This window comes from Chamaea fasciata, unplaced genomic scaffold, assembly GCF_029207755.1.
Source record: "Chamaea fasciata isolate MVZ Bird 193981 ecotype frontalis unplaced genomic scaffold, bChaFas1.0.hap1 SCAF_3, whole genome shotgun sequence".
Lineage (NCBI taxonomy): Eukaryota > Metazoa > Chordata > Aves > Passeriformes > Sylviidae > Chamaea > Chamaea fasciata.
This window is the reverse complement of record NW_027094088.1, coordinates 62,172,096-62,198,395: the sequence shown is the minus strand read 5'-3', so window position 1 is coordinate 62,198,395 and position 26,300 is coordinate 62,172,096. Positions and strand designations below refer to the sequence as shown.

The following is a 26,300-nucleotide window of genomic DNA, read 5'->3' as shown; positions in this document are numbered from 1 at the left end:
TGTGAAAGATCCTCTGGTAAAAACAGTCACCAGGAAACAACAACCACACTGCCCTGCTTTCCCAGCACGGAAGTCATCCATGAAGAGCAACAGAGGGACATTTTCATCTTCTTACCCACCTCCATATTCACAGATATCACAGGAGAAATCTAGATCTCTAGCTTTCAGGACCATTCATGCCTATAAAAATGTGACGCCTTACAGACAAATAGAGAGAACCATAAAGAAAAACTTATTGGGTCATACTAAAGTGTCATTTAGCCACAAGTCCTTTCTGATGAGACAGATTAAATAGAAAAAATCTTTTGCTTTTCACAATGAACGAAGTGAACACCCAATTCCATTTCTTCTGCTTTTCTAATGGGCCATGGGAACAACAGCAGCCCAAAAGAGGATCGAAAGAGACAGAAACACTGAACCTGGTAGCACTGAGCAGCAAGGCCTAAGTCTGGAGAAAAAGCCATGCAGTGTCCAAGAGCCAAACATGGGCATGTTCCAGATTTTAACCAGATGAAGATACTGACAACTGCTCTGGAATATAGAAGGTGTCTCATCATCAGCTGGCACAGAGCCTCAGCTGTAGAAACACAGTGAAGTTGCTCTTAAGCAGCTTCAGCTGAATTAGCTTTGCTCTCAGAGTAATTGGAGCAAGCTGAAAGAATTACTATTTCTCCATTCTTTATGCAGATTTTATTAAGAGAAAAAAATGAGTTAGGGTAGAATTAAGCAAACATTTCACTAAGATTAACCTGCTCTAACCTCACTAAAGGATTAGGAATGGAACAATACAGTGATCAAATCATGGTCATAACTAGGACCAAATCAGCAAATCTAAAGGTTTTAATTACTCACACACCAAATAAATCCAGCTGCAGGCCCCCTAAATCAAAGCTCATGTCTGTACTGCCTTTCATGAGTACAATCTGCTTTGGGTTAATTCTGCACCAAGGATTAAAGAGGAAGTTGCTTTTACTCCTGGTACAGTCCCAGAAGTGCTCTAACACCAGGTGCACCAGAGTCAAACTGCAGCATCTGTATCCAAGGGGCAGACAAGAGCAGCTCTTCCATGGCTGCTTCTCTCAGGAGAGGCTTGCCACTCCCAAACATTTTCCCTGTGGCTGCATAGGTTGGAGTGCCTCAGGTCTTTTTCTGGGAAAGACTATGGAGGATGGGTCCCCAGCAGCACTGCTGCCAACTCCACACTCTCCTCTTCACCACTACCACTGGAATGCCAAAGCCATTGCCATTCTTACCTCATTAGCATTATTAGCTGTAGCAATTAAAAATAAAACATGAAAATGTCAGCAACAGCCTTTGCTTGGAGGCATTCAACGACTGTGAACTTACTGAAGCTCCTCATTTGTCTCCCAAAATCATTTTAGACCTACATTTTTTAAAGACTGTGCATTATTTTTAATAACATCGAAATGTTCCTTTAATGTGCATTTGCTCACTAGCAATTTGGCTCCCTGCTATAAGCTGATACTGCCTTACTAAAAGAAAATTCAATGTATTTTTGAAAACTTCATTAACTATCTAGACATTCTGTGGGAAACACTAGAATATAAGCAGTCAAGCAACATCCTCCCAGGGCTTTTTGTCTCTAAGCAATTAAGAAAGAAACCTGAGTTACTGAAATGGGAATTCTGCACTCACCTTACAGGTTCTGTTGAGGGTAAGGAGACTTGCTTGCCATTAGACAGACAGCTTTGACTGGGAATGAACTCCAGCTAAGGGGAAAATTCTAATTTAGTCTGCCTCAGAGTAAAATCCTAACCTAGAAGGCACTCTTGCTGACCCATAGAGGGAGCAGAAGTAGCGTTTACCTACTATTAGGCAATGGCAAGGCAATCAGAGAACAAATATGGCTCCTCTGAATGTTCCCTTGTGTACCATGAAGTACAACCTTTGCACCATCTAATGCTAGCAAGGATCCAACCTGCACATACACTTTCTTCTTTTCTCCTGACAGTTTCCAGTTAAACTGCAAAGCAAAAGAAATTGCAACTTTGGCTAGAAAATTTTTGATGCATATTCCCTGGAACCCTGCTATTGGAGATGTCTTGGCACAGAAGTAAAGCTCTATATAACTCTTTAAAATTATTTCGCTCATTCCCCTCCAATAAAAATTTGTGTTAAAGACTCCATTTTAATTACTGAAAATAGTCAGCAAGACAGCAATACCCTAGATAGGAAATATCTTCTGGTGAGCAATACAGTATTATGTGCCAATAAACTTGGTGCTGAACAACAATCCACTCTGGGATCCTAGGCCTGACCTGGGAAGTACCAAAGTGATGACAAATATCTTCTTTTAAAATACAATCTTAAATTCTTTATATGTGAGAGATGCGAAGTTTTGACATGCATATGGGATAGATGGATAGATGGATAGATGGATAGATGGATAGATGGATAGATAGATAGATAGATAGATAGATAGATAGATAGATAGATAGATAGATAAACATTTTCTCTGTTACAGGCAGGCTACCACCTTTGGGCAGGTTGTTTAAACTCTCCATACTACTGTTTCCCATATTTAAAATGGGAAATAATGAGAGGGACAAACTCACAGGCGTGTTGCTTCATAACTTTGAGCTTCTGGGATGAAAGGCACTATTGAAGTGCAGAATATGCTCAGGTATCGCTTTATTTCTGTGCCAAATGCTTTTCACAATCTGCTTAGTGAGACAGTACAGAGAAATAATACCTCAGCTTCCATTCCTGCTTAAAAATTCTCAAAAACAAAAAGAAAAAGGAACTGGTAGCAAACATTCGAGTATTAATTTGGCTTCTTTGTTTCCCATCCCAAGTTTGTGGTTCCCAGAAATTCTTGACAGTAATTTGCTGTTCATGGACTTCCTTAGCCACGAGAGGTCTAGCTGTATTTAATTTCCCCCAGTGGTCTTTCCTTCCTAAAAGTGTCCAACTTTTCTCCTCCTGAGAAAAGGAGATCTGATACCTCAGCTATACACTTCATTAGCTTTGCCTCTACTATTTGTGTAGTGTGTCCTGAGTCTTTCTCTGGAAAACACCAGTGATTTCATCTTCACCTTTTCCATGCTGTCACAGGAGGCACCCATCTCATACTCCTACAGCCACAGGGTAGGCAGACCTGCAGCTTAAAGTAACAATCAAGATTTCCACCAAAGTCAGTGGAGGCAGGGACCCCAAAGAGAAATCAGCCCTGTCTGTGGTAGACACTTCTCACACAACACGGGGAATCACTGGTCTACCTTGTGTGGTTGTGCTGGGGGCAGCCTAGACAGCCTGCAGAGGCAGCACAGCAACAAATAATAATAGGAACAAATAAAACCCCATATTTAAAACACAGTTATTCTCCAAACTGTTGAACAGGTCATTGTGAATGGGAATGCAAGGACTACGCTACAAATTTGAAGCTTCAGCTTGTTTTTGCTCAGTTGTGCTCTTCAATCCACAGCCTGCGGCTCAATTAGAAGTTTTCCATTTACTTGTTTCATTTAGTGTGGTGACTGCTGCATGAACTAAGTAAACTAGAGGGAGGAAAATGGGATGCCTTTGGCTGTCAGGATTCTGATAGAAGTGTGGAGGGAGAGAAGCCTTTGAAATCCCAAGGTGCTACTTCATGTTTGTCATCCTTAAGGACAGCTGCCTTGGAGAGCCATGGCACCACCAGGAATATTTAGGAAATTCCCTGAGATCCCTGTACAACATCAATCTGTTGCACATATCACTAGCTGGTTCCTGTGTTATTATTTCCAGTCATGTCCTGGAGGGGGCCCTTCACAGAGCAGAAGGCTGTTGTTGAGTGTCTCATTCTCCTCACACAGAGCACGGGCAATCTTTGTCCCCTAAGGTGTGCTCGCTGCTTCCAAGGCACAGGCTGAAAACGTCTGAGCTGCAGAGGCTGAAGCACAGGGGAACGAGTTTATGGCAGGAAGATATGACAAGTGTAACCGGCTGCATTTGAGATGCAAATGGACCTGAGCAGTCCAAGGTGTCACAGGGCTTGGCAGACATTACACAGCCTGCTCTGTGATCATTTGGCACAGCACTGCAGAGAAAAACAAACTTAAAAGCTCTGAGGAGGTGCAGTTTGTTTAAATAATAGCAAGTAATTAGTCTGAAGACAAAATCAGTGATGGCATTTTATAATTACAATTAATTTAAAGGTTAATTTCCTTTGGTGCTAAAATCTTATTTAAAACATTTACCAGGAAGGGAAATTAGGATGTTACTATCTAGATGCATAGAATGCTTCTGGGAATCCATGCCTATTATCACTAGAAAATTAGGTTAGACTCAAAGTGGGAATTTCAATTCATTTTAGTGTATAATAGATGGTGGTCAGGGCCTTGAGTCAGAAGGGTTGCTTAGGGTATACTGTATGATTTGCATTTTCTTTGTTTGTGGGATTAATTGCAAATGTTTCCAACAAAAGGGCTGGGTTTATACATGAACAAGCTTGACATGAAAAGAAAATTGGTTATGGATTGCTGCCTTCGTAACTAATGAAGCTGATGTTCAAGGAATCCCTAGGAGACAGGGTTGTGGTATGAGACAAATATATAAATAAAATCACACAAGGGAAAATGGTGGCATTGCTGGCTTCATCTATGATAATTTCTTTTCTCCCTTGCTTGTCTTCCCTGCCACTCCCCTTGCATCCATCACCACCTCCTGTGGGGATTGTCAACCCCAAGTTTAAAAATGTCTAAATAACATAACGTAAAGCTTGAAGGACGTAACATTTCCATCCTAGCAGCTCATCACAATGCAATACTGCTTGATAAAATCAGTGCATTATATCAGCCAGGGAAATATACTTACCTTACGTAATTTTTTTAACTGTAGACCACGCAATTTTTATGTATTCAAGAATGGCATTGCAGAAGTGTTGGAAATGGTCTGCACATGTCAAAAGGAAATGAACTGCTAAGATCTGTTTTTTTGAAGAAGGATGAATTTCATACCAAACCATTGTGAAAATATTACTTATTTTATAATTAATATCGTGATTAATTATTTGTTTCAGGAGAGGAACACAAAGGCATTTTCAGACTACGAAACAATGTCCCAGGCAGTTGTGTCAATAGCCAGTAGCAGAAATGAGGGAGTAACTAGTGATGGTTCTGAAAACAAAGGCTACAAATCATTTGAAGCGATGCTCAGGTTGTTGATGCAGCTGAATAGGGCGTGGTCTTCCTGGACATGGAAATGTTTTGACACTGAAAAACAAACAAAGCTCATCTTCAAAATCTGGAAAAAATTAGCAAAATCTGAAACTCTCAACAAGCTGAAAATTGCATGCAAAATATTTTGAGGCACGTTTTGTACTGGTGCTGGTGAAAGACTCCATTTCAACATCAGTCTTTTCCTGTTACTTTGCACTGAACATAGAGGGCTGTCTTTGAAAGGAGGCACTCCAATATAGAGCATCTCCTCCTTCATCCCCTGAGGCAGAGGAGAGGCAGCTTGGATCCCAAAGCGCAACAGCCTGCAGGTGGCCATGTGGGGCTGCTGGCCCCCTGCCCCACGCTGGTGTCCCACTCTTTGAGGGCAGCTGGCTGCCTTCTTACGGTTTCAGCCAAAATTAGCAGGTAGAGCACAGCAGGTCCTGACCATCCAAGCTCACTCCAGGCTGACAGGTAGAGCAGATCCTTAGAGAAGAATGGTGATGAGCTCCTGTGGGTGGACCAGAGTAATTAATTATTTCCAGTGGCCCTGAGAAGGACACCTGCCCACAGCCTTAGTGTCCTTCCTGCTGAGACAGTCAGTGTGAGCTCCTTGCAGTTTCCAACATGCCACGAACATAGTTTTGTATGAAATTATTTTTATCAGCATGACTCCTGTTAAAGTTTTCCTTATTGCTTTTCCTTTCAAATATCTAGATAGGTCTTCATTAGCATTGGATTGTTAACTTGCATAGATATGGGCCTTGATTCTCCACTTTGTTACACCTACTAATGACTCTTTTTCTAATTTATTAGTGTGGCAGTCACACTTGGAGGCCACTGCCCCAGGCATTTTCTTTTTCCTCCTTTTTTTTTTTTCCTTCTCTTTATTGCTTGCCCCTAGCAGTGATCTGGCTAAGAACAATTTTTCCTAACGACTCATTTGATAACTTCTACAATAATTCAGTCTACCACACATTTAATTCTTAGAATGATTTGTCAGTCAAAAACTCTGTTGCAGGGATATAATTTTCTGCTCAGCACTTAGGGATGAAAATTTGAAAGCAAATGGCTATTATCTAGCATTGCTCAGGTCTGTCCAGTTTAGAAAAATAATACATTGTTCAGACTGTTATTGTTCTCTTAGCTGATTATCATTCTCTTATTCTCTTAGTTGAGTGAAGGTCTTTTACAGATTCTTTTTTGCTGAGCATCATATGCGCCCCACTGCAAGTTTGGAGACAATCCTTGCAAAGCCTTGCAGAGGTCAGGCAGCAAGCCCTTTTTTCCAGATGTACAGGCTGGCAGGTGGCTTGCTGTATCTGTCAGGTATAAAAGGCAGTGAAAAGTGGTGACCATTTCTCATTCCTGCAGCTATGCTGCAGTTATTTCCTCCTGGCCTTTGGTCCTTATTCCTGCCTGCCTTATCCCTGCTCCCAGTTTCTGCCTTCAGCTACTGAAGACTTGCTCTTGCCTCCCAGCCCTTGCTTGGTTATTCCTGACTACTTTCATCCTGACTCCTTTCTGGACCAAGGACCTTGGTTCCCATCCTCTCAACATGGTTCCCACTGCTGGCCAGCCCTGCCTTACAGAGGCCTTGCTCCAGAGCATGGTCTTCCTCATGTCATGGCCCAAGAGTCTGCTACTGACCAGATGACTTCTCCACCTGGGAATCTGAGACAAATTGTGACTTGTCTAATTTCTGGACCCACAGCACCATTCGTCTTGGTATTTTCTCCTGGGTGCAACTATGAGCTGGATTCACCTGGAAAACTGTATCTGCAATACCTTCACAAACCTGGTACCTCCCCAGCCTTACATCTTGTTTCAGACAGGCTGATCAAAGACTCATCCAGGGGATCAGCAGAAACAGAGACAGAAGATGCTGCCTTATACCAACAAGAAACATGATAAGAGGAGAAGACAGTGGAGGACAAGGCCCTGTGAAGCAAAAAAATTACTGAATAATTTTGATCATTATAGAAGTAAACAGCATGAAAATAGTGGCAGTGGAGCAAAATCTGAGCTGAGAAACTCCATCAAGATTTGTGTAAGAGTTTCCCTTTGCAGCTCTAGTGGCCACTGTAGAGCTCAGACATGCCATGAGGTTACAGTTTAAAAATCTGAGGTTTTATATTCACCTTGCAAATGGCTGAGCTGAGAGCACTCACAGGCCCCTTATTACTGACTGCTTGGCAGACATGCTACTCATTGCACCACAAGAACTGGACCTCATGTCCAAGTCCTTATGCCATTTCTGAATCCTCCTGTGACAGCAGAAAGGGCACAGCCTCATGTGCTGGCAGATGTCTCCTTCCCCATGCTTCCCTGGTGTTTGGCTCTACTGTGGTTTGAGAGCCTAAATCACTGTGCACTCAGCACAAAGACCAATAATGTTTGATTATCATTGTAAACAAACTTTATGGAGATCACATTTAAGCAAACCTCCTCCTGTGTGCTATATTGTGGAACAGCCACCAGACCATGCTCATGGCATAAAAAGGCAGCAGCACTGAATTGTTTGGAAGTGTCTTCACCAAATGGAGAGCTGAGTAGCAGGATACTGGCAAAACTGCAAGAGCAAAGGTGTCCCCATATGTTCTTTTATGTTTTTTCCCCATATGTCATTTCCAAGGTCCTTAAAACCAAACTTAATTTTACTCCCCTCTATTTATTTTTTTTTCTCAATTTGGCTGGTTTTTAGCTACTGCTATTTGTGCACAGCTATTTCTTGCCTCACGTACTCACTTCTGCATCAGCAGTGCTTTCAGCAATATTATTATCTGTAGTCTGTTTGCCATCTCTCCTTCCTTCCAGCTACACCTGCAGTGAAGTGCCTTGTTGTGGCAGTGAAGCTCAATTGCAGCACTTCAAAGGCCTGAGTCCAGAGAGCCAATTCTTTGGCCTCTGGAGAGAGTGAATATAGATTTAAGACCTTGCAGGTCAGATGTAGGTTTTGAACACCATGTGTTCTCTCTCTGCTATACCCCACAGGAAATATGTCCAATGATGACATGCACGGGCAAAGAGCATCCATGCACATATGCACATGCACTTCCATGGTCATTAGTTCTTTTTTTAAAAGGTATCATCTTTGTCATGGGTAATTCTAGGTTTTTTATATTATTTTAGTAGATTCATTAATATATTTAAGGACCACAATAATGCCAAGCACTGTACAAATGTGAACATCACCCCTTTTTGTTGGATCTTGCAATCTGCGTATTAGACAACAGGAAACTGATGGGTAGAGGCAGAAAGCACAGAGAAACTCTGAGCAGATGTTATTCATTGAAGTAAACAGGAAAGTAAGGGCACGGGCAACCTAATTATTGTCGACAGAGCAAAGAAGTGTTTTAGGGAAAAGAATGAGATAACTAACTGTTTGTAAAGACATTCTCATGGGAAGAGAGAAAGGTATGGAAATTTGACAAGTATGGAGGTCAAGCTGGTGGCATGGGGGCAGGATTTACCTTTTAGCCCTGAAAGGTGGTGAGATTGATGTCGAGTCTCTACAAAAGGCTTTAAATGTAAGAAAATTTAGTTTATACTTTATGTAATATATAAGGTTAAATCAGTAGAAGGATGCAGAGAAAAGTAACCTAGACAAAAAGGCAAGTCACGCAGCCTAACTCCACATTTCATGAGTTCAAAAACAAAAAAGGAACAATTGTCATATTTGACACTGGGAGCGCTGGGTACATGTTACAGTTATGTCAACAGGTAGAAGAGTCTTCTTCTTCACTATGCAAAAAAATCTCTAGAAATTAAATCCTGTACAGCCCACACCAAATTGACATCAAACTTTTATCCTCAAGTGATAGACTTGAGGACACAAGTTCACAATGAGAGATGGCAGAGAAGGTTAGGGAGGAGCAGCTAAGAGTTCTGGTTTTAGCTGTGCAGAACTGGAACTGATGTTTAATTATCCATGAGTAAATATCACAGAGAGGAGCTGGGATTTGAATTTGTATAGGAGGAGCAGAGTGAGCACAAGCCAGGTAATCTGTGACATCTCAGAGCGCCGACAACAGCAGAATTTGTGTTTGTGAGTGCAATTACCCAGACTAGGAGGGGGAGGAAAATAAAATGCAGAGGTTGCTGCTCATTGGACTCCAGGAGCACGATGGAGAGAGAACCCCCAAGAAAGGAGATGAATGATGACAGGAGGAAGGTGACACGAGCAGAAGAAACAAAGGAGCCCAGTAAGGCAAAAGTTTCAGGAAAAAGAGAGTGGCAAGTGCACAGAAGGTGGCTGGATGGACACACAGAGGACTGTATGGACCTAAACTTGAATAGGAAGAGGTGATCTGACTGAGGTTCCAACTGCATGCAAAGGACAAAATGCAAGGTGGAAGAAAACCTTCTAAAGAATTTGAGAAAAGTAGCACCAGAAACTTCTTGAAATCATCAAGGGGATTTTGAGGGGGTAGACTGGGACAAGCAGGGATAAGGATGGCATTTTTTGGGGTGGTGGGGGTTTTTTTTTGGGCGGGGGGGTTTGTTTGTTTGGGTTTTTTGGTTTTTTGGGGGGAGGGTTGTTGTTTTGTTGGGGTTTTTTTAATTTAAAGTATTTACATGTATTTTTATTGGGAAGGAAATGCAAGAAAAAAAGAGATCAAGAGTCTCACTGCAACAAGCAGAATTTTTATGGAACAAAATTCTCATTACTGTAGTAAGAGAGAAGGGGAAATGAATATTAAAATGAATAAAAAAGTCTGTCAAGCTGAAGAAAGGAGTGCTACTTTATCAGTTTGCACAAAAAATGGGACAGTTGATGTGCAGAGAAATGACTGAAGATGAGAGGAGTCAAGCAGATGAGGGGACAGTGGGGGTCTGTGGGATAGAACTGATGGAGCTGGAAGAAACAAACTAATTCATAAGGGAGATGAAGTGAGGGAAAAGAGAGGAATCAGTAGAGGAGTAATTCTTAATACAGCATTACTACCAAGGACATTTTTATGTTTCAAGAAGGAGTCATGGGCAGGAAACAGATGTGATGGTGAAGACAGGGTTGAGTGCTGGCAGTAGATTCACCACAGTGACAGGCAGGTCCTCATGCACCAAGGTTAGGGAAGAGATAATCAGCAAAACAAGCAGTGGTAGCAAAAGAACAAAGAAGAGACTTTGAAAGCAGTCAGGATGTCATCTGTACTGCTAGTCCCAGGTTGGCCAAATTGGGTATTTTCCAATCTTTTCCTTTTATCTGCAGATAAAGGCATTCATCCTTTCCCCATTCTTAAACTCTACATCTTTTCGTATCTAGTTTCCATCGACTTTTGCATGCCTACTAAAATACAAGGAAATTCACAGTGTCAGTCACATTTCTATAAACATATGCCCTATGTGATTCTTTGGGTTAGATCCTAAGCTAATGCAAATTACCATTCCTTCATAGGCGTCATTGGAGTTATCAACATTGGAGGACCTGGATCTTTGTGCTTCTGTATTCATATCTTACAAAGGAAAATTTTTATAAGTAGAATAGTGTCTAGTTTTCTGGTTTCTTTTAAGAATCCTTCTTTTTTGCTTTCTATAGGAAGATGTTGCTTTTATTCTATACTCAATCCTTTCTCTTTGTCCATCTGTTGATTTCAACAACTTTAATTTTTTCTCACTGTGAACTTTCTTCCATATCAACTCCATGCTAATGGAGTCTTTTTTTGTGCATTGCATTTTAATGGTCCTTCTATATACCACAGACTTCCAGAAATGAAAAATGATAAATTTATGCCTCTCATCCTGTCCTGATGTATAGCAGAAACAGTGGGGACTCTGACCATGAGCAGAGGCTGAAACTTCACATTCCTGTGGGTGCTTATTGATAGAAAATATGTCCCTACTTTCAGCCATATGTCCTGTCTATGTTACATTTATAACAGTCATATGTCTGACAAGACCCTTAACAGAAGAAAAAGAAGAAAATTATCTTAATTTTTTATAACACATTTTACAGATAAGTAGTACTGCTATTATCCTATTCGAGTCCTGCTAGGAAAATAAAAATTTCAGCATGCAATATTTCAAAGGTGAGTTTGCATGGCCACGTTTTGAAGGGGCTGCAGGGGTGTGTTCTCAGCCTGTCAGTGACAGGGGTAGTGATTGTGGGATAACAGGTTTAAGAAGGCAAAAAAATCTGTGCAACAACTTCAGTTGAAGAGTGGAATGAGGGTGAGAGCAACAACCCTGCAGACCCCAAGACCAATGAAGGAGGAGGAGGAGGAGGAGCTGCTCTAGGCATCGGAGCAGAGATTCCCCTGCAGCCCCTGGTGCTGACCATGGTGAGGCAGCTGCAGTACCCCTGCAGCCCAGGGAGGTCCATGGGGAAGCAGGACCCCATGTCAGGGCAGGTGGGTGCTCAGAGGAGTCTGTGACCCTGTGGGAAGCCTGTGCTGGAACAGGTTCCTGGCAGGATCTGTGTACCCATGGAGAGAGGAGCCTGCTGCAGAGCAGGTTTGCTGGCAGGACTTGTGGCCCCACAGGAGACCCCCACTGGAGCAGGCTGTTCCTGAAGGACTGCACCCCAAGGAAGGGACCCACTGGAGCAGTTCATGAAGAATGCTAGCCCATGGGAAGAATTCACATTGGAGAAGCTTGTGGAGGACTGTCTCCCACAGGAGAGTGCACATTCGAGCAGAGGAAGCATGTAAGGAGTCCTGAGGAAGAAGGAACAGCAGAGAAACATGTGATGAGATGATGACAACCTCCATTCCTCATTACCTTATGTCACTGGGGTGGAGAGGGCAGAGAATCAGGAGTTAAGCCTGGGAAAAAGGTTTAATATTTGACTCTATTTCTCATTGTACTGCTCATCTTTGGTAATAATTCAAGGCTATTTTGCATTTGATGGTAATTGCTGAGTGATCTCACCCTGTCGCTATCTGGACCCTTGAACCTTTTGTTATGTTTTTTCTCTCTTGTTCAGCTGAGAAGGGGAGCAACAGAGTGACTTTGGTGGACAACTGATGTTCATCCAGGGTCAACCCACCACAAAATGAATGGGATTGTGTTTGTATGTTCATGTGTGCTTTTACTAAAGTGAAACACAACATGAGCCTCGTGTGATAAGTGGCATGTAAGATGAATGTAAGATAGAATAGTCAAAAAAAGTGTTTGATGTATGAGGCTAAGGATGGAAGTCTCTGTACTGATTCAGCTAATGAGCCTTGTTTTATTCATCTGATGTTATGGCTGCCAGGAATGTATCAGTTGTACAATACTTTAGTGACCTTTCAGGCACAGCCAGGATAAAATGCCTGCAGAAAGGGCAGCCTGCTGCATGCTTTAAGAAACCAGCAGAGTCCACAGGGAGCTTTTAGCACAGTCTGGACGCCACAGGGTTTGCAGTGCTGAGAAGCAGCCGCTATGAAGAAACCTTGCTACAAACAAATTGATGAAATCCTTTTGTACTGGAGTTCACTCTCTATTACCTCCCTTCACCTACCTTGAAAAGCTTGTTGATGCCTGTAAGAAGCCATGGTATGTCTCCCGTGAGGTCATGGTTGTACTCTCTACCCTGCCATCATTTGGTCACACACATGGGATTTTCTATAGTGAGCCAAACACAGAAATGTCTCTATGACCTTGCTTTGTTTGTCACTTGGCAATCTGGCTTACTAGCACTCTATGCTTGCTCTGTTCAACAGGGCAAAGCCACAGTGCACGAAGAGATATTCAGCACACATCTTTCCCTCACGCTTACACAAAATCATTTTGCTCAAAGAAATCTTTTCCTTAACACACCGGTTTAGCCTTCTGAAAACAACCCTGAAGAAAACCTCTTGCCCCCCATCTGCAAAGCAGAGTGGCTATGCCTGCAGCCTACTAATAATGTTTTACAAGTTGCTTGGGAAAAAAGTTCTAGGGAAATACAGAAGAAATGCAAAGATGGACAAATGGGTACAAGCAATATCCCTAAAGTGGCATGGGTTGACAACAGTGAGGCACTTGATCCAACACTGGTATTTTCTAACTTGTGTTGTCAGGGGTCAAGAGTAACAAAAAGAAAGAAAATTGGGCAAGCAAACAACACACCATACCTGCAGCAAACATACAACCATTCTTTTTTCTGCAATCTTTGTATTTGGATAGAGGGGGGTGTTTCATCCCAGCCTAGCACTTCACTAAACTATACCTTTAATTTTCTGCCTGTAAACTTAGTATGCTCCCAAAGACATGATCACATTTTGATAAAGGTATTCTGATGGTTACAGACATTGATTAAGTAGAAAGCAACAAATGGCATTTGTCTTGATTTTAGTAAGATTTTGACACTATAAAAGGTCTGTAAGAAGTTCAGGGAAGTACTGTCCAGATGCAGTCAGCATAGGTTGAGGGCAGAATTGTTTAAAACTCTATTTGAAATATAGTTATAAAGCAGATGGAACATTTCAGATGGGATCCCACTGGGACCTCAGCTAGGGAAATAATTCTCTTCATTATTTTTATTAAGAACAAGGATAGAAGAGAGAACATTTGTAAAAATTTAAGATTAAACTAGACTGGGAAGGGTACAAGCACTTGTGAAGATAGGATTAGAAGTCAAAATAATCTTGAGAAGTGGCCTGAAATCAAGAAGATGAAATTCAGTACAGACTAGTACAAAAGAACTCCTGTGGGGAAGAATCATTCATCTTCAAATAAAATATGGACTACTTAGCTAGGCTACAGTTAGTGCCAAAACCAAAAATAAAGAGCTGATTATGAAGCATTTGTATGGTGCTGTTGAAAAAAAGAAATTGGAAACCAAACCCAAATGACACAAAACAAGAACAACAAAAACAAGAGGAAAAAACCCAGCCAAGCATAAAAACCCCTAAAACCTACTGAACTATTTCAGGTAATGCATAGAAGACTGTACGGCAATTGTTCTAGTTAGTCCTGCTTTGTGCACCTGACTCTAAGAATAACATAAGTAAACTGAGGAAGGATCTCTTCAGGCTTCAAAACTGGAAAACATGAACTGTGAGAAAAAATTGAAATAACTAGGTTTGCTTAAACCTTAAAACAATGGATAGCATGAAATACTTTCTAAAAATGCTTAAAAGCAGTTATAAGATAAAAAATGACTCATTTTTCTTCATATGCACTTCCATACCTGAACTCTTTGGCCCTTTTCTACCAAAATAAAGTCCAATTCAGATCTATGATGTAAGAGACAATATTTCAGGGACAAGAACTGCCCCCAGATAACCCCTGTACACCAATAGTTGAGTGCCCTGGGACAAAGGAAGCAAAGGGCACCCTTTTACCTGTGCAAAGAAAGTGTTTTAGCAGAGAAATAGAGGTCTTGGGCTCAGATGAGATTGAATTTTCCTGGAAATTGTTTAAAACAAACAGAGGCCATCAGGAACTGGCAATTGTGTGAATTAATAAATAACTCCCACCCTACAACCTTCTTGCAGACCTTCAGCATCTTGAGAAAAATGCATGTTTCCTTCCTGTGAAGTTTCATCTCTGAAGCTCAGATAAATTGTTCCAACTCTCTGTTCATGCATTTCAACCCAAATGTCAAAGCAGGGAATCAGAGAAACTTCTGTCTCTCAGACAGAGTTGGATCAATGTACTCCCTGCTCTACATCTCTACTGAGCCATGGTATGACAGTGAGCCAGACACAGTAATCACAGTCAGAAGCAATGCATTCATGCCAATAAATAAATGGTTTTCAGCATTTGTAATGTCTGAGTAGCATGTTGTTTTGTGTTAGTGAGGTGGTCTACTTGAAAAAGAGTGATGTGTGGTTATTTCTGGTGGAAAGATGGGTGTTATAAATCCTTTACTGGTTTTATATTGTTTTAAAACTGAATTGATTTTAAAAATAAAGGGGGAAAAAGGGAGACTTTGCCTTTCCTTACTTTTTTACTGTTTTTCTTTATCTTCTCAGTCAGTTGGTCTGATATTAACAGATTATTATTATAGGAACCGTCAAAAATAACCTGTGTATTGGGTGATTCTTGAATCATAGTGCCTATCAGTTCTGAAAAGGTGTTGCTAATGAAAGCAATTTTTCCCCTTCCAGTTGATTTCATAGGTGGATTTGACTCTTACGGCTATCAAGGTCCACAGAAGACATCTCATTTACAGCTACAGCCCATGTATATGTAAGTACTTAACTTCTAGGATATTCAGCAGAGTGGCAGCCTGATATTAAAGGATCATTAAGCTGAAGGATGGCATGACTTGAAAATTCAGAATAGGCAGAAGCCTTTTTTTATGGACTGAATTCAAGTTACACTTGAATGTTACTCTTTAGCACCAATGTTACTCTTGTGTTGAATTATAAGGATTTCTTAGGGCAGGATATGATGTGTCACAATTGTTCAAACAGCAGCCAGCTCTCACCTGATTTTTCCCTATTTTCATTCAAGCAGGTTCCCCTCAGAGACAGTGACAGTTTGGTGTAGAAAAAAACACTAATCATATATGACAAACCTTGGTTGTAAAAAATGTGGATTTTTATTAAGTTTTATCAAAAGTTCAGAAATGTGCTAATTTAGTGGATGTGTTTAGCATTTGTCTTACCAGAGCATCTGTTCGCCGAGGCACCTCTGTACCTCATTTCCAGTTTCCACATTTCAAAAAGCTGAAGCAAATTTTACAACATATGGCTTTTAAAACTAGTTTTAATAGAAGACAGTATTTTACCTAACTATTGAGTGACAACTCCATCTTAGAGTGCTGTCTGATATATTTGGGAATTAAATGGATAATCAAATCTCAGCTCATACACACAACTGGAGTATATTCACACTAGAGCTGACACACAGCCATAGACCAGCCCAGGAATAATCATCTCCAAATATTTCTTGTACTGATGTCAACTGAAATTCAGAACAGTCCTGACTGCCCAGAGAAATCTTACCTCACTGCTGCAGCCTTTTGAAATAGTTTTTATTTGCCCTCAATGCCCTACACAATAAAACCACAGCACCAAAGAGCTCATAAAGAGGCAACAGTTCGTTTTTTCCTTTGTTTCTCTTCTGAACAATTCTTTGGAGGAAAAGAACTAAGCTCAAGAGAACAGTAGCTATTGCAACACACAATTCCACTCACCTTTAAATGCAATTTCGTTTTTTCTGATTAGTTTCCACTAATTAGCAAGTTTGTTAATGGATTAGTGTATTTTTGCATGGAATCTTGCATTTACTCCTTTTTCAGTGGTACAATCTGTTCTGTGATGGTGTTTGGAACTGGGCCCTTCAGGAGCTTTGCTAGGAGCTTTTTAATAATCTCAAATTACAGTAGTGCATATCACCAATGCCATCTTAACTTCAGCTTCCCATCTGTCTGTGCTCAAGTAAATATTTTTCACCTGCACTTTTGGCACAGTGCTGCACATTTAGAAAATTTTATTTCCTTCATAGTACTATATGAGGTACATAGGTACTTAGAACAATTCTAATACTAACTCTTTCTCAGTATACCATACCTTGTCATCAACATATGGAGCCCTCTAGCTATTATCCCATTCTCTTTATGCTCTCGGTGTTTCTTCCAGAACAGCAGATTGCATTTACTGTGTATCTTCATATTGACTGGAAAGAAAGCTAGACCTGTGAAAAGAAAAAGGCTATATTTTTAAGCTTGTAGCTAAGATGAAAAGATAGATGGTTAATCCATGTAAACTATTCTCTCTTACTTCAATGCTGCATGCTCACTGGAGTAGAGGTGATTTAGCTGTCTTAACCGAGAGACAGAAATCAGAATGTGAGTTGACATTTTGTCCAATCAACCCACAAAAGAATTGCCATGTCCCAGCCGCAGTCAAACAAAGACACTTCATGTTTCCCTCTGACTGTAGAGTGTTTGACAGGGTTCTCTAGGATTGCTACAATCTGTCCTTAAGAGGCTTTTACAGCATCTAGTAATAACTTTCTTTATTTACAGCTGGGGCACACCAGGAACACAAGCAAATGTATTCATATTGCAGTTGCTCTGTAAATGTAGGCAGTCCATTAGGTAGTGGAGTGACAAATCTGAATGTCAAGTTAATCAAGTCAAGGTTTGATCTGCTTGTAGCACTATTTACAGCAATATTATGTATTAGAAATCAAAACATGCTGATATGAAAACAGCAGGCCATACTTGGTATTTTAAAGCTTTATTTGTTGAGAGAAGGATTTGGTTCCCTACAAAGCTTGTTCACCAAATATCACCAATGTAACCATTCAGAGTATTCAAGGAAAGAAAGAAAAATCACAATAGGCTTTATGTTATTCTCTGGACAGTATCACCTCCAGTTTACAATGCTCAACACCTCTAGAGTTTGTGGGAGAGGAGAGGAGAGGAGAGGAGAGGAGAGGAGAGGAGAGGAGAGGAGAGGAGAGGAGAGGAGAGGAGAGGAGAGGAGAGGAGAGGAGAGGAGAGGAGAGGAGAGGAGAGGAGAGGAGAGGAGAGGAGAGGAGAGGAGAGGAGAGGAGAGGAGAGGAGAGGAGAGGAGAGGAGAGGAGAGGAGAGGAGAGGAGAGGAGAGGAGAGGAGAGGAGAGGAGAGGAGAGGAGAGGAGAGGAGAGGAGAGGAGAGGAGAGGAGAGGAGAGGAGAGGAGAGGAGAGGAGAGGAGAGGAGAGGAGAGGAGAGGAGAGGAGAGGAGAGGAGAGGAGAGGAGAGGAGAGGAGAGGAGAGGAGAGGAGAGGAGAGGAGAGGAGAGGAGAGGAGAGGAGAGGAGAGGAGAGGAGAGGAGAGGAGAGGAGAGGAGAGGAGAGGAGAGGAGAGGAGAGGAGAGGAGAGGAGAGGAGAGGAGAGGAGAGGAGAGGAGAGGAGAGGAGAGGAGAGGAGAACTGCTCTAGAGAGTCCCTTGCCATCCTCTCACCACTGTCTAAGATATAATCATGTCCACCCAGGATACAACTATATCCATATATGTCCATATATCTGTATTCATATAACTATTTCCATAACTTTATCAGTTGCTGCAAAATGTCTTTGAATCCATAGGCAGAAGATACATTAAGCATCATCCCATCTAATTCCTGCAGAAGATCAAGAAAATACAGAGATTACTTTTTCCCACCACTGCATCCTCTCCTATTCAGACTCCCACTGGGCACATCTCATACGGAGCTCTGGATTTATAAGAGAAATTGAAAAGGAGACAGGTGCCTTTGAATTATCTGATTGCTAACTATATGCAGAGGCACAACAGCAGTTTGTTCTCTGTGCTGTGGTGTGCTGCGCATGCTGCAAAATGAAAGGAGAGCATATGGCCTCCTCTTTGAAGAGCTCACCAAAACAATCAGCTTCTAGTGGTTGTTCAGATTCTTTCAAAATACAAATGTTAACATGTAGTTCAATAATACAGAACAGAGAAGCCCACTGTATATTTACCAGATTGGTTCATATACAGAACTAGTAGAAATCTTAAAGACCTACAGAATTTTGTGTTAGGTCTCAGTCATTATCCACGTATCGCTTTCTGATGTGAATTGATTTAGTGTATTGCAATGACAAAAGTCCATCAAGAGAAACCTATTTCTTTGGAAGTTAGACATTTTTTCATTCAAGTGATTTAAATCAATTTTAGCTCCTTTATAATGCACTATTTAACTATTATTCTGAAGGAATGCTGGGTTTAGTAATTGCTAACGAATAAGACATACTGTTTTGTAACCAGTTTCTTCCTGCATGCTTAAGTTAAGACTTCATTTTCTTAATGTGGAGGTTATATTGAACCTACACCAACCTCCATGTGAAAACTATTTTGATTTATTCAGGCTTCTCATATTTACATTTCAATTGTGACAGGAGTATTTTATCTAAGGATTTATTACTTTTTATTTGTGATTTTCATCAATCAAGTTCTGCTTTTAAGAACATTCTAATTCGGTTTAAACACACATGATCACTTTGTGTGGTGTTTCATCAGTTATGCAAAAATACCCTAAATGAACAGGATATCTAAGGAAAAGAAAAATCTTGGTTTCTAAAAAGAAATGTTATCTTTAGGTAGTTAATTGAAGTGACTATCTGTGGCTATTGTTACTTTTAATAGTCTAGAATTATTAGATTCAGGCTCACATAGAAGTTTTTTTCTCTACATTTTAAGTTTTGAATTCCGATCACAGTTTTCCTTATCACTTCTTCCAATTTCATATTTAATTTAAATCAGTTTACTTTTTAAAGTGAAAAATATATGCCATTTAAAACTATGTTTTAAATAAAATACTGATGCTTTGGGGAAGAATTCTTACGGTGACATTTCTCTACCTGTTATAAATGGGATTTTTTTATTATTTAAGTGCCAACAGTGTGCTCTATGCTGTACAAGCCAAGAAGCCTAGACAGTCCCTTCAAAACGAATACGCTTTTTGAACAGAACGGGACAGAACCGATGCTCATGTACCTCCTTGCAGTGTGGCCACAGCTGATGTGCTCAAAAGCAGCTTCCTGGCATTCTGTGCCGGAGATGCCAGTGCTCATTTCCAGACCATGGGAGAAGGACACAATAAGATGGCGGAAATCAATTGTCAAGACAAAATTCTCCTCTTGGGAGGTGACCGAGGAAGGTGACTAAACACTCCCTGACACTGATTCTGCTGCACATGAAAAAACACAGTTGTAGTTGTGGAACAAGACTGCACTGCATGATCACTGTTCTAAAAACAGTAGGAAGGAGGGAGGGGAGAGAGATCTTTCTTTATGTTCTCCACACTGAACTTGTTTGTTCGAGAAAAGAAGAAGTGAAGCATAAAAACCCATGCATGTCTGATGCTGATGCCTAATGCACTGGAGAAATTGCTCAAAAGCAGTGCAGCCCTGAAGTGAAGCATGCTTTCCTCCTATTGTGAAGCCTAAGAATATTTGCAGTATCTGTACTCCTGTGCACACAAAGACACATACAGGCATTTGTCTAGATAATTGCACATACTGACGGTGTTACCTACTTCACCATTCACTTAAACTATAAATGAAACACAAAAAAAGACACTAAAACTAGCACCTTGAGTATAACCACCATGACACTCGGGAAGTTCATGCAGTACAAATCTGTGTAATTATCTCGCGATGTTTGGGATTCAGATACATTTAAATAAACTACCACCTAAGCTCTCACTATCAACAAACAAGATCTTGTCCATCTTAGACAGAAATCTGTAGTTACAAAACATGGGATTGGAACAACACTGCTAAGGTGGCCAGGCTGTGGCACTTGCACAGGCTCTCTGCTTTGTGAGTGAGCCGTGGACAGCTTTCCCCTGCACCTGCAATTCAGCCCTTCTGTCCTCATACCACGTCATTTCTTGGTTTTACAAAGACAGCTACATTTCTGATGGATTATATAAATCAGGTCATGTTCCAGTTGATCCATGGACATACAGTTAAGATTATAATTAAATATAACTCCTGCCTAAGATTGTTTAGAAAACCTGTGCTGACTTCTCTGACAATGTTCCAGAGAGAGCCAAGCAGTTACTTGAGTAAACACTTTGTCGTTCTGTCCTCTTACATCCCCTGTGTATCTGAACTGTTACTGGTTTGTGGATTACACTTGCTTGCAAAAGAACACCGGAGCAGCAGGGCAGGGATCAGATAAGTATATGTTGATTACAAGTATTTCTCTTTCTCTGTCTTTCTTCTAGGTCAAAGTAAACATGGGGACTACTCAAGGTGGGCTGGAAGACCTGTCAAAAAATCTCTTTCAGGATGGCCTCCTGGTTCTTCAAAGAGAAAAGAAATCCAATTTTTGTGCTAAAAATAATGCATAAAAGCTGATTGAACAGTGAGACAGAAAACAACAGAGACCTTCAGCCTCTAAAAGGTACTGAAGGAGATGCCCCAGACCACCTCCTTGGACCTCCTGCCTCCCAGCACCAGAGGGACACATCAGAGGCATTGGTGCCACCTTTTGTCCCTTTCTTTTCCCTGCCACCCCCAGCACGGCCCATCTGGATTGCGACATGAACCCAGCCCACTCAGTGCTGTGGGTGCCTCCTCCACACTCTGGGGCCGTGTTGAGTCTCCTCAACTAACACAACACTGAAATACCAGGATGACCTTGCAGCAGAAGTCAATAGACAGCGCATTGTTTGCCCTGAAGGCTGTACAGTTCATACTTGCCTTAACCCAACTGCGTTGCACATTAGAGAAACTACGTGCAAGCTTTCTGAAGTTAACATGCTGCTGTTAATTCTGAACGATTTCTAAGTCAGTGATTTTCTTCTGTTTGGTTTTGCTTTGTTTTCATGTCAGGGAATAGGGCTCTGTTGCTCCACGGCTTCAGAGCAACCAAGTAGAAAACTGCCAGCTGTCTGATAAGTGCTTTACTTTTGGGGCTCCACAGTGGTCAAGAAACAGTTTATAATGATTAAAAAGAAGAATAAATAAAGAAATAAATGAGACCTTTTGGGGGTCAGGGTGGGGAAAGGGGTAACAGAAACTAATAATTGAACCTACTGGAAATAAGCAGCAGAAACTGCTTCTTAATCCCGCTGGTTTTATTTATCGCACTCTAGGTGCTTTTATAGCTATCGCTAAACATCTTTTACTAACTACAGAGACATCTGCAGATTTCTATGAACAAAGGCCAACTGAATATGTACTAGCTGTGTTTACTCTTTTATATCTTATTTCAACTAAAAATTCTCTGTAAGTGAGCTTTTTTTTCTAATTGCACCATAAGGGATCCACATATTTTATTTTTCGATTTTGGTTGGAGAGGGCAGGGAGGGACTAGTTGAGTTGAAGAAATACTGAAGACCTTTTTGTGGTATATTTGGGGGATCTGTTGTGTGTTAGAACGTGTATTTTATCTTCCTGTATTATTGTGGCTGAAAAAAAACTGTGCTGTTACGTAGTTGGCAACAAGATGCCTTTGGGAATTTTGCTAGTAGGTCAATGTGTATATGAAATACTCTGAACTCCTAGTAACATATGTTTTATTCTACATCTGATCTGTATTTTCAAGAACGTAGATGGCTTTCACTAGGAAAACCCAATATTTTGCTCAGGTTTTTCAGAAATTTAGATTGTCATTGTTTCTTTGCTCAGACCTTGCATAAACAAATGCACGCACCTACCACACGTGAGGTGACCACCTAGCTTTTGAGGACAAGAGGGAAGGTGACTGTTTGGAAATGCTCCAGGAACCCCTGAGCAGCTCCCTTTTCCCTGCTGGCCAGACCCTTGCTCCAAAGGCCTGTGAGCTCACACCACTCACCCATCCCTGTACAAGCCAGTGCCCTTTGCTGTGTCTGCATGGATGTACAGTGTCACAAGCAGCAACTCTGGATAATGACAGAGGAACAGGCATTCACCAGTGAAAACAAGATACGGGACATGGTCAGGAACTATACCTACATTGATTCAGTGAGATTTATATAGATATAGATAGATATATATATATGTAAGTGTGTGAATGTGTGTGTATGTCTATGTATATAAAATCCACAGGAATAACTATTTTTGGGGGCTGCACCACCCAGGAAGATTTTGATGCAGTGGTCCAAGGGTTCCCATCTCAGATACTGCTGGGAATTTCATGCACAAAGCATGAATGTCTCTGAGGCCTGATCCTGTAAAGCAGTCATTGCTGATATGCTCAAATTTAAATTTTCATACTTGGGTACCTGAAACTCGGAGTTCCTACTGGATAGAGCTGCTTTTCACCCCCCAGAAACCCCATACAACTTCCAAGTGACAGGCTGAAATTTCCCATAATTCAAAAATTAAAAGAAGTTTCTACTTTTATGTAGTATTAAATATAGCAGATGTATAGTATTAAACACAATGAAGAGGTTTAAGTGGGATGAAAATGTCATAACAGGTTTTTTTTATCTTTCCCTGTATACCAGTTAATCAAAATGATATTTCTATAAAAATCATTTTTTAACATGAAAAGAAACCAGTTTAGGCACCTAAGCAGCAATCCAATTTTCAGAAGATAATTTTTCATACCTTTCAGTGATTTCCCATGGAAGACCAGCTACTGGTAGTTAGCAATTTTACAAGTCAGACAATTTAATGAAGTGTCTACACGTAGCTTATAGGCCTGATTTTAATTTAGGAAATTTTGGCCTTAATTTCTCTGTGTCTTAGTCTTCCCATCTATAATACAGGAATAATATGTGCCTCACAGGCTTTTTGTGAGGTCTGAATTGCTAATTTTTGTAAAATGCTTAGGAAATAGGAAGCACATCTAACTACTATGGATTGCAATATAAATGTGTTTTCATATATTACATATAGAATAGATACACACACTTACATACACACAGTAAATATATATATATATATATATATATATATATATATATACACACACGGACATACCTATATGAAGTTGGTATTCATAACCCTGCTTAAGTTGCAGTTAGAGCACCACCATTAAAAAAAAATAGGACTGTTGATTACTCAGTAAACGATTAGTGGACAGATCTCTTCTGGAAGCAGTTTAGAGCACAGTAATGTGAGAATATCTGGATGGCATTTTTGATTTGTACAGCTGTATCCTCCTCAAAATCCAGTAAAGAATGTTATTTTTCTAGGCTGGGCTTTTGTTATAAACTAAAATATTCAGAAGGCAAGAGATACAATCCAAATGTGTCTTTTTTTTTCTTTCTTTTCTTTTTGGCATTTGTTAATTCTGAATGTATTTTTAACAAAAGTGATTTTTTTGACTTACTAGTGTAATTTGCATTTAAAAAAAAAAATAAATGGAAAAAATATAGGTTTCCAAGCTATTCATGGCCCCTGCTGCTATTCAGAACTTACAGGAAACTCAGAATTGCTCTTCCCAGCTGAGCAACAATGCAGGATAAAGAATCCTATTACATTTACATGATGACAATTCTGATCTGTGCAGTGCATGGATGTGACAGCACTGAATAGAAATTGCTGGGTCATGACACCATTTTAACACTGTCATATGTACTAGGTATTTTCATTATCACTGACACTAAAAGGTTTCTTTTGCAAGGGTGGCTGCAACAGATTCTTTACTTAGAAAATAGGGCCAGTTTTGCCCACTCGTCAGGAATTTTAAGCCCATAATAGGTATAGACTTGCCAACAGTGTTAAGTATTGCAAAAATAATACTTATTAAGAAGGAGAGATGTAGCATGGATATTTCCTCTGCATTCATATTCTTTTATATGCTATTTATTGTCCTTACACTGAAATGATGGAATCCTGTATTAGGCAAAATGTTTATAGAGCTCACATATATTGACAGCTTGCCTGAGGTCATTTAATAAAGGTGGAGCAGAATGATACACATTTTGAGATACTCGGTCATGCTCTCTTAGGATGATTCCTTAGAAAGAGAGTTCTCTCATTAGGATTTTTTAGGTCTTCATAATAGTGCAAGTGACACTTTTCAGTCAGGTAAGGAGAAACGGTTTGTGCTCCACTTGCTTAATTTAAGTACTGTTTACAACACTGCACTGTTGCAGCACAGCATTTTGACAAAGTCTGGCACAGTCAATACATCCATGTATTGATCACTGGATGTCTCCAGATAGGGGTGGCCATTAACTCAGTGTCTGAAGGCTTTCATTACTTGCATGCTCACCTTCCATTTGAGCACACTGATAGTAGCCAAAGCAAAACGCCACACACCATGAATCACTCCAGACTGTAATATTTTCATTTCCAGTCCTCTGTTTTAAATTTAAATGCAAATACTAAGAGGAGGAGGACTTACAAATGTGGAAAGTCCCATGAATAGTCTATGTGTATGTATTGCTTGCTGACTGTCTGTAGATGGGCAGCTGAGATGAAAGTGATGGACTTCTTGAGTTTGTTTTCTAGCTGTTCTGAATCTGGATTCTTCCCAGTATATGTGGATTGACAGCAGACACTAAAGGTAAGCCAGGTTTTGTTGAAGAACCAATGCACAGCAATACTGCAGACAACACTGAGTCCACTGCTCCTTGGAGAAAGATGAAGACAGTTGTTCAGCTAATTAGTCTGCTTCAAGCTATGCGCAGTATTAAATGCAATTACAATGCATAAAAGAAACTGCCCTTTAGACTGCAATTACTCTTTCACATACAGAAGTGGAACAGGACAGAATCAATCAGTAAAAGAGATCTCCTTTCTGCTGTCACCAATATGCTTCATCTCCTGACATGGACTGGAGAAATCAGCTCTGTTTGATCTCATGTCCTGACAAGTCCCTCTGTTCAGACCTCCAAGAGAAGCAATTACAGTGAGTTAGAGTTGAGACCTTGTCATAGTTGAGTGGTTTAGGAAGATACTGTACCGAATGTGAAGTTCTAAGTAGCATCAGACATACATTTCTTGCACATCTCTCTCCATATGTACAAAAGAAGGGTCTTTTAAAAATGCACTTTTCCTTTATCTCTCAGAAGCCAATTTAAACAGATTGTGTCTTTTACAAGTGTCTTCCAAGTCCTGCCAAAATCACAAAAGACATTTTTTAATGAAAACTCAAAAAAAAAACCAAAACACCACGTTTTCTGCACTCTGTTGAGTAGAAGACAGCTCTTGGGACTTCCAAATGGCTTGGGATTATTATTTTGGATAGATAGGAGCACTTTGAAACCTGAGAATTAAAAAACAAATAATGCTTGTGGTCATCTCTGATTCAAAATTAAATCTGTACAAAAGCCATACTTCTGCATCACCAATAGAAAAGGGTCTTTACTGCCATCTGGTACCTCATCACTTTCACAGCTTTTCCTTTGTCCTGCTGGGAAATAGGTTATGGGGAGCTTAAGGTGAAAAAGCATGTTCATATTCAGCATGTGCTCTCCAACAGCCTTGCATTCTGCCACACAGATGTTTCATACCTAGTTAATTTCTTTCTCTCTGTCACCATCTTCTTGTCCCGTTCTCACTCTCTCTTCCTGAACACAACTCCAAATACCCTCCCAAAATTTCATACTGCTCTTTGTCACGTCCATTGTTTCCAACTCACATAAAGGGGGTGATGGCAGCCGTGGAGGAAAGTGTCCCTGAGGATGTGTGCAGAACAAGAAGAGGAAGCACAAGGTTGTGTACATCCTCAAAAAGCCTCAGACAGGGAGGCATTTAACAGAATGGTCAAGGTTGGCAGCATTACAAAGCCATAAGACACAGCAAACCCTGGTGGGGGTTAATAATTTTCACATGTGCAATTACATTTTCTAAAGCTATAATTCGCTGAGTTCACAGAAAGTCATAATTTAAAGTCAGAAAGTCAG

At 40.5% G+C, this 26,300-nt stretch overlaps 1 protein-coding gene across 3 annotated transcripts in view; it reads left to right on the top strand.

The window, feature by feature from the left end:
* The window catches only part of NKAIN2 (sodium/potassium transporting ATPase interacting 2), a 532,323-nt gene extending 507,974 nt beyond the window's left edge, over positions 1-24,349 (top strand). For 2 of the 3 annotated variants that reach the window (XM_066179268.1, XM_066179266.1), the window contains 2 exons: positions 15,179-15,260; positions 20,736-24,349. In XM_066179268.1, coding sequence (XP_066035365.1) covers positions 15,179-15,260; positions 20,736-20,745 — 92 coding nt within the window. In that variant the 3' untranslated portion in view covers positions 20,746-24,349. Of the gene's footprint in view, positions 1-15,178; positions 15,265-20,735 lie in introns of those variants that run through there. The other variant, XM_066179267.1, reaches the window with a different exon arrangement.
* The last annotated feature ends 1,951 nt before the right edge of the window (positions 24,350-26,300 follow it).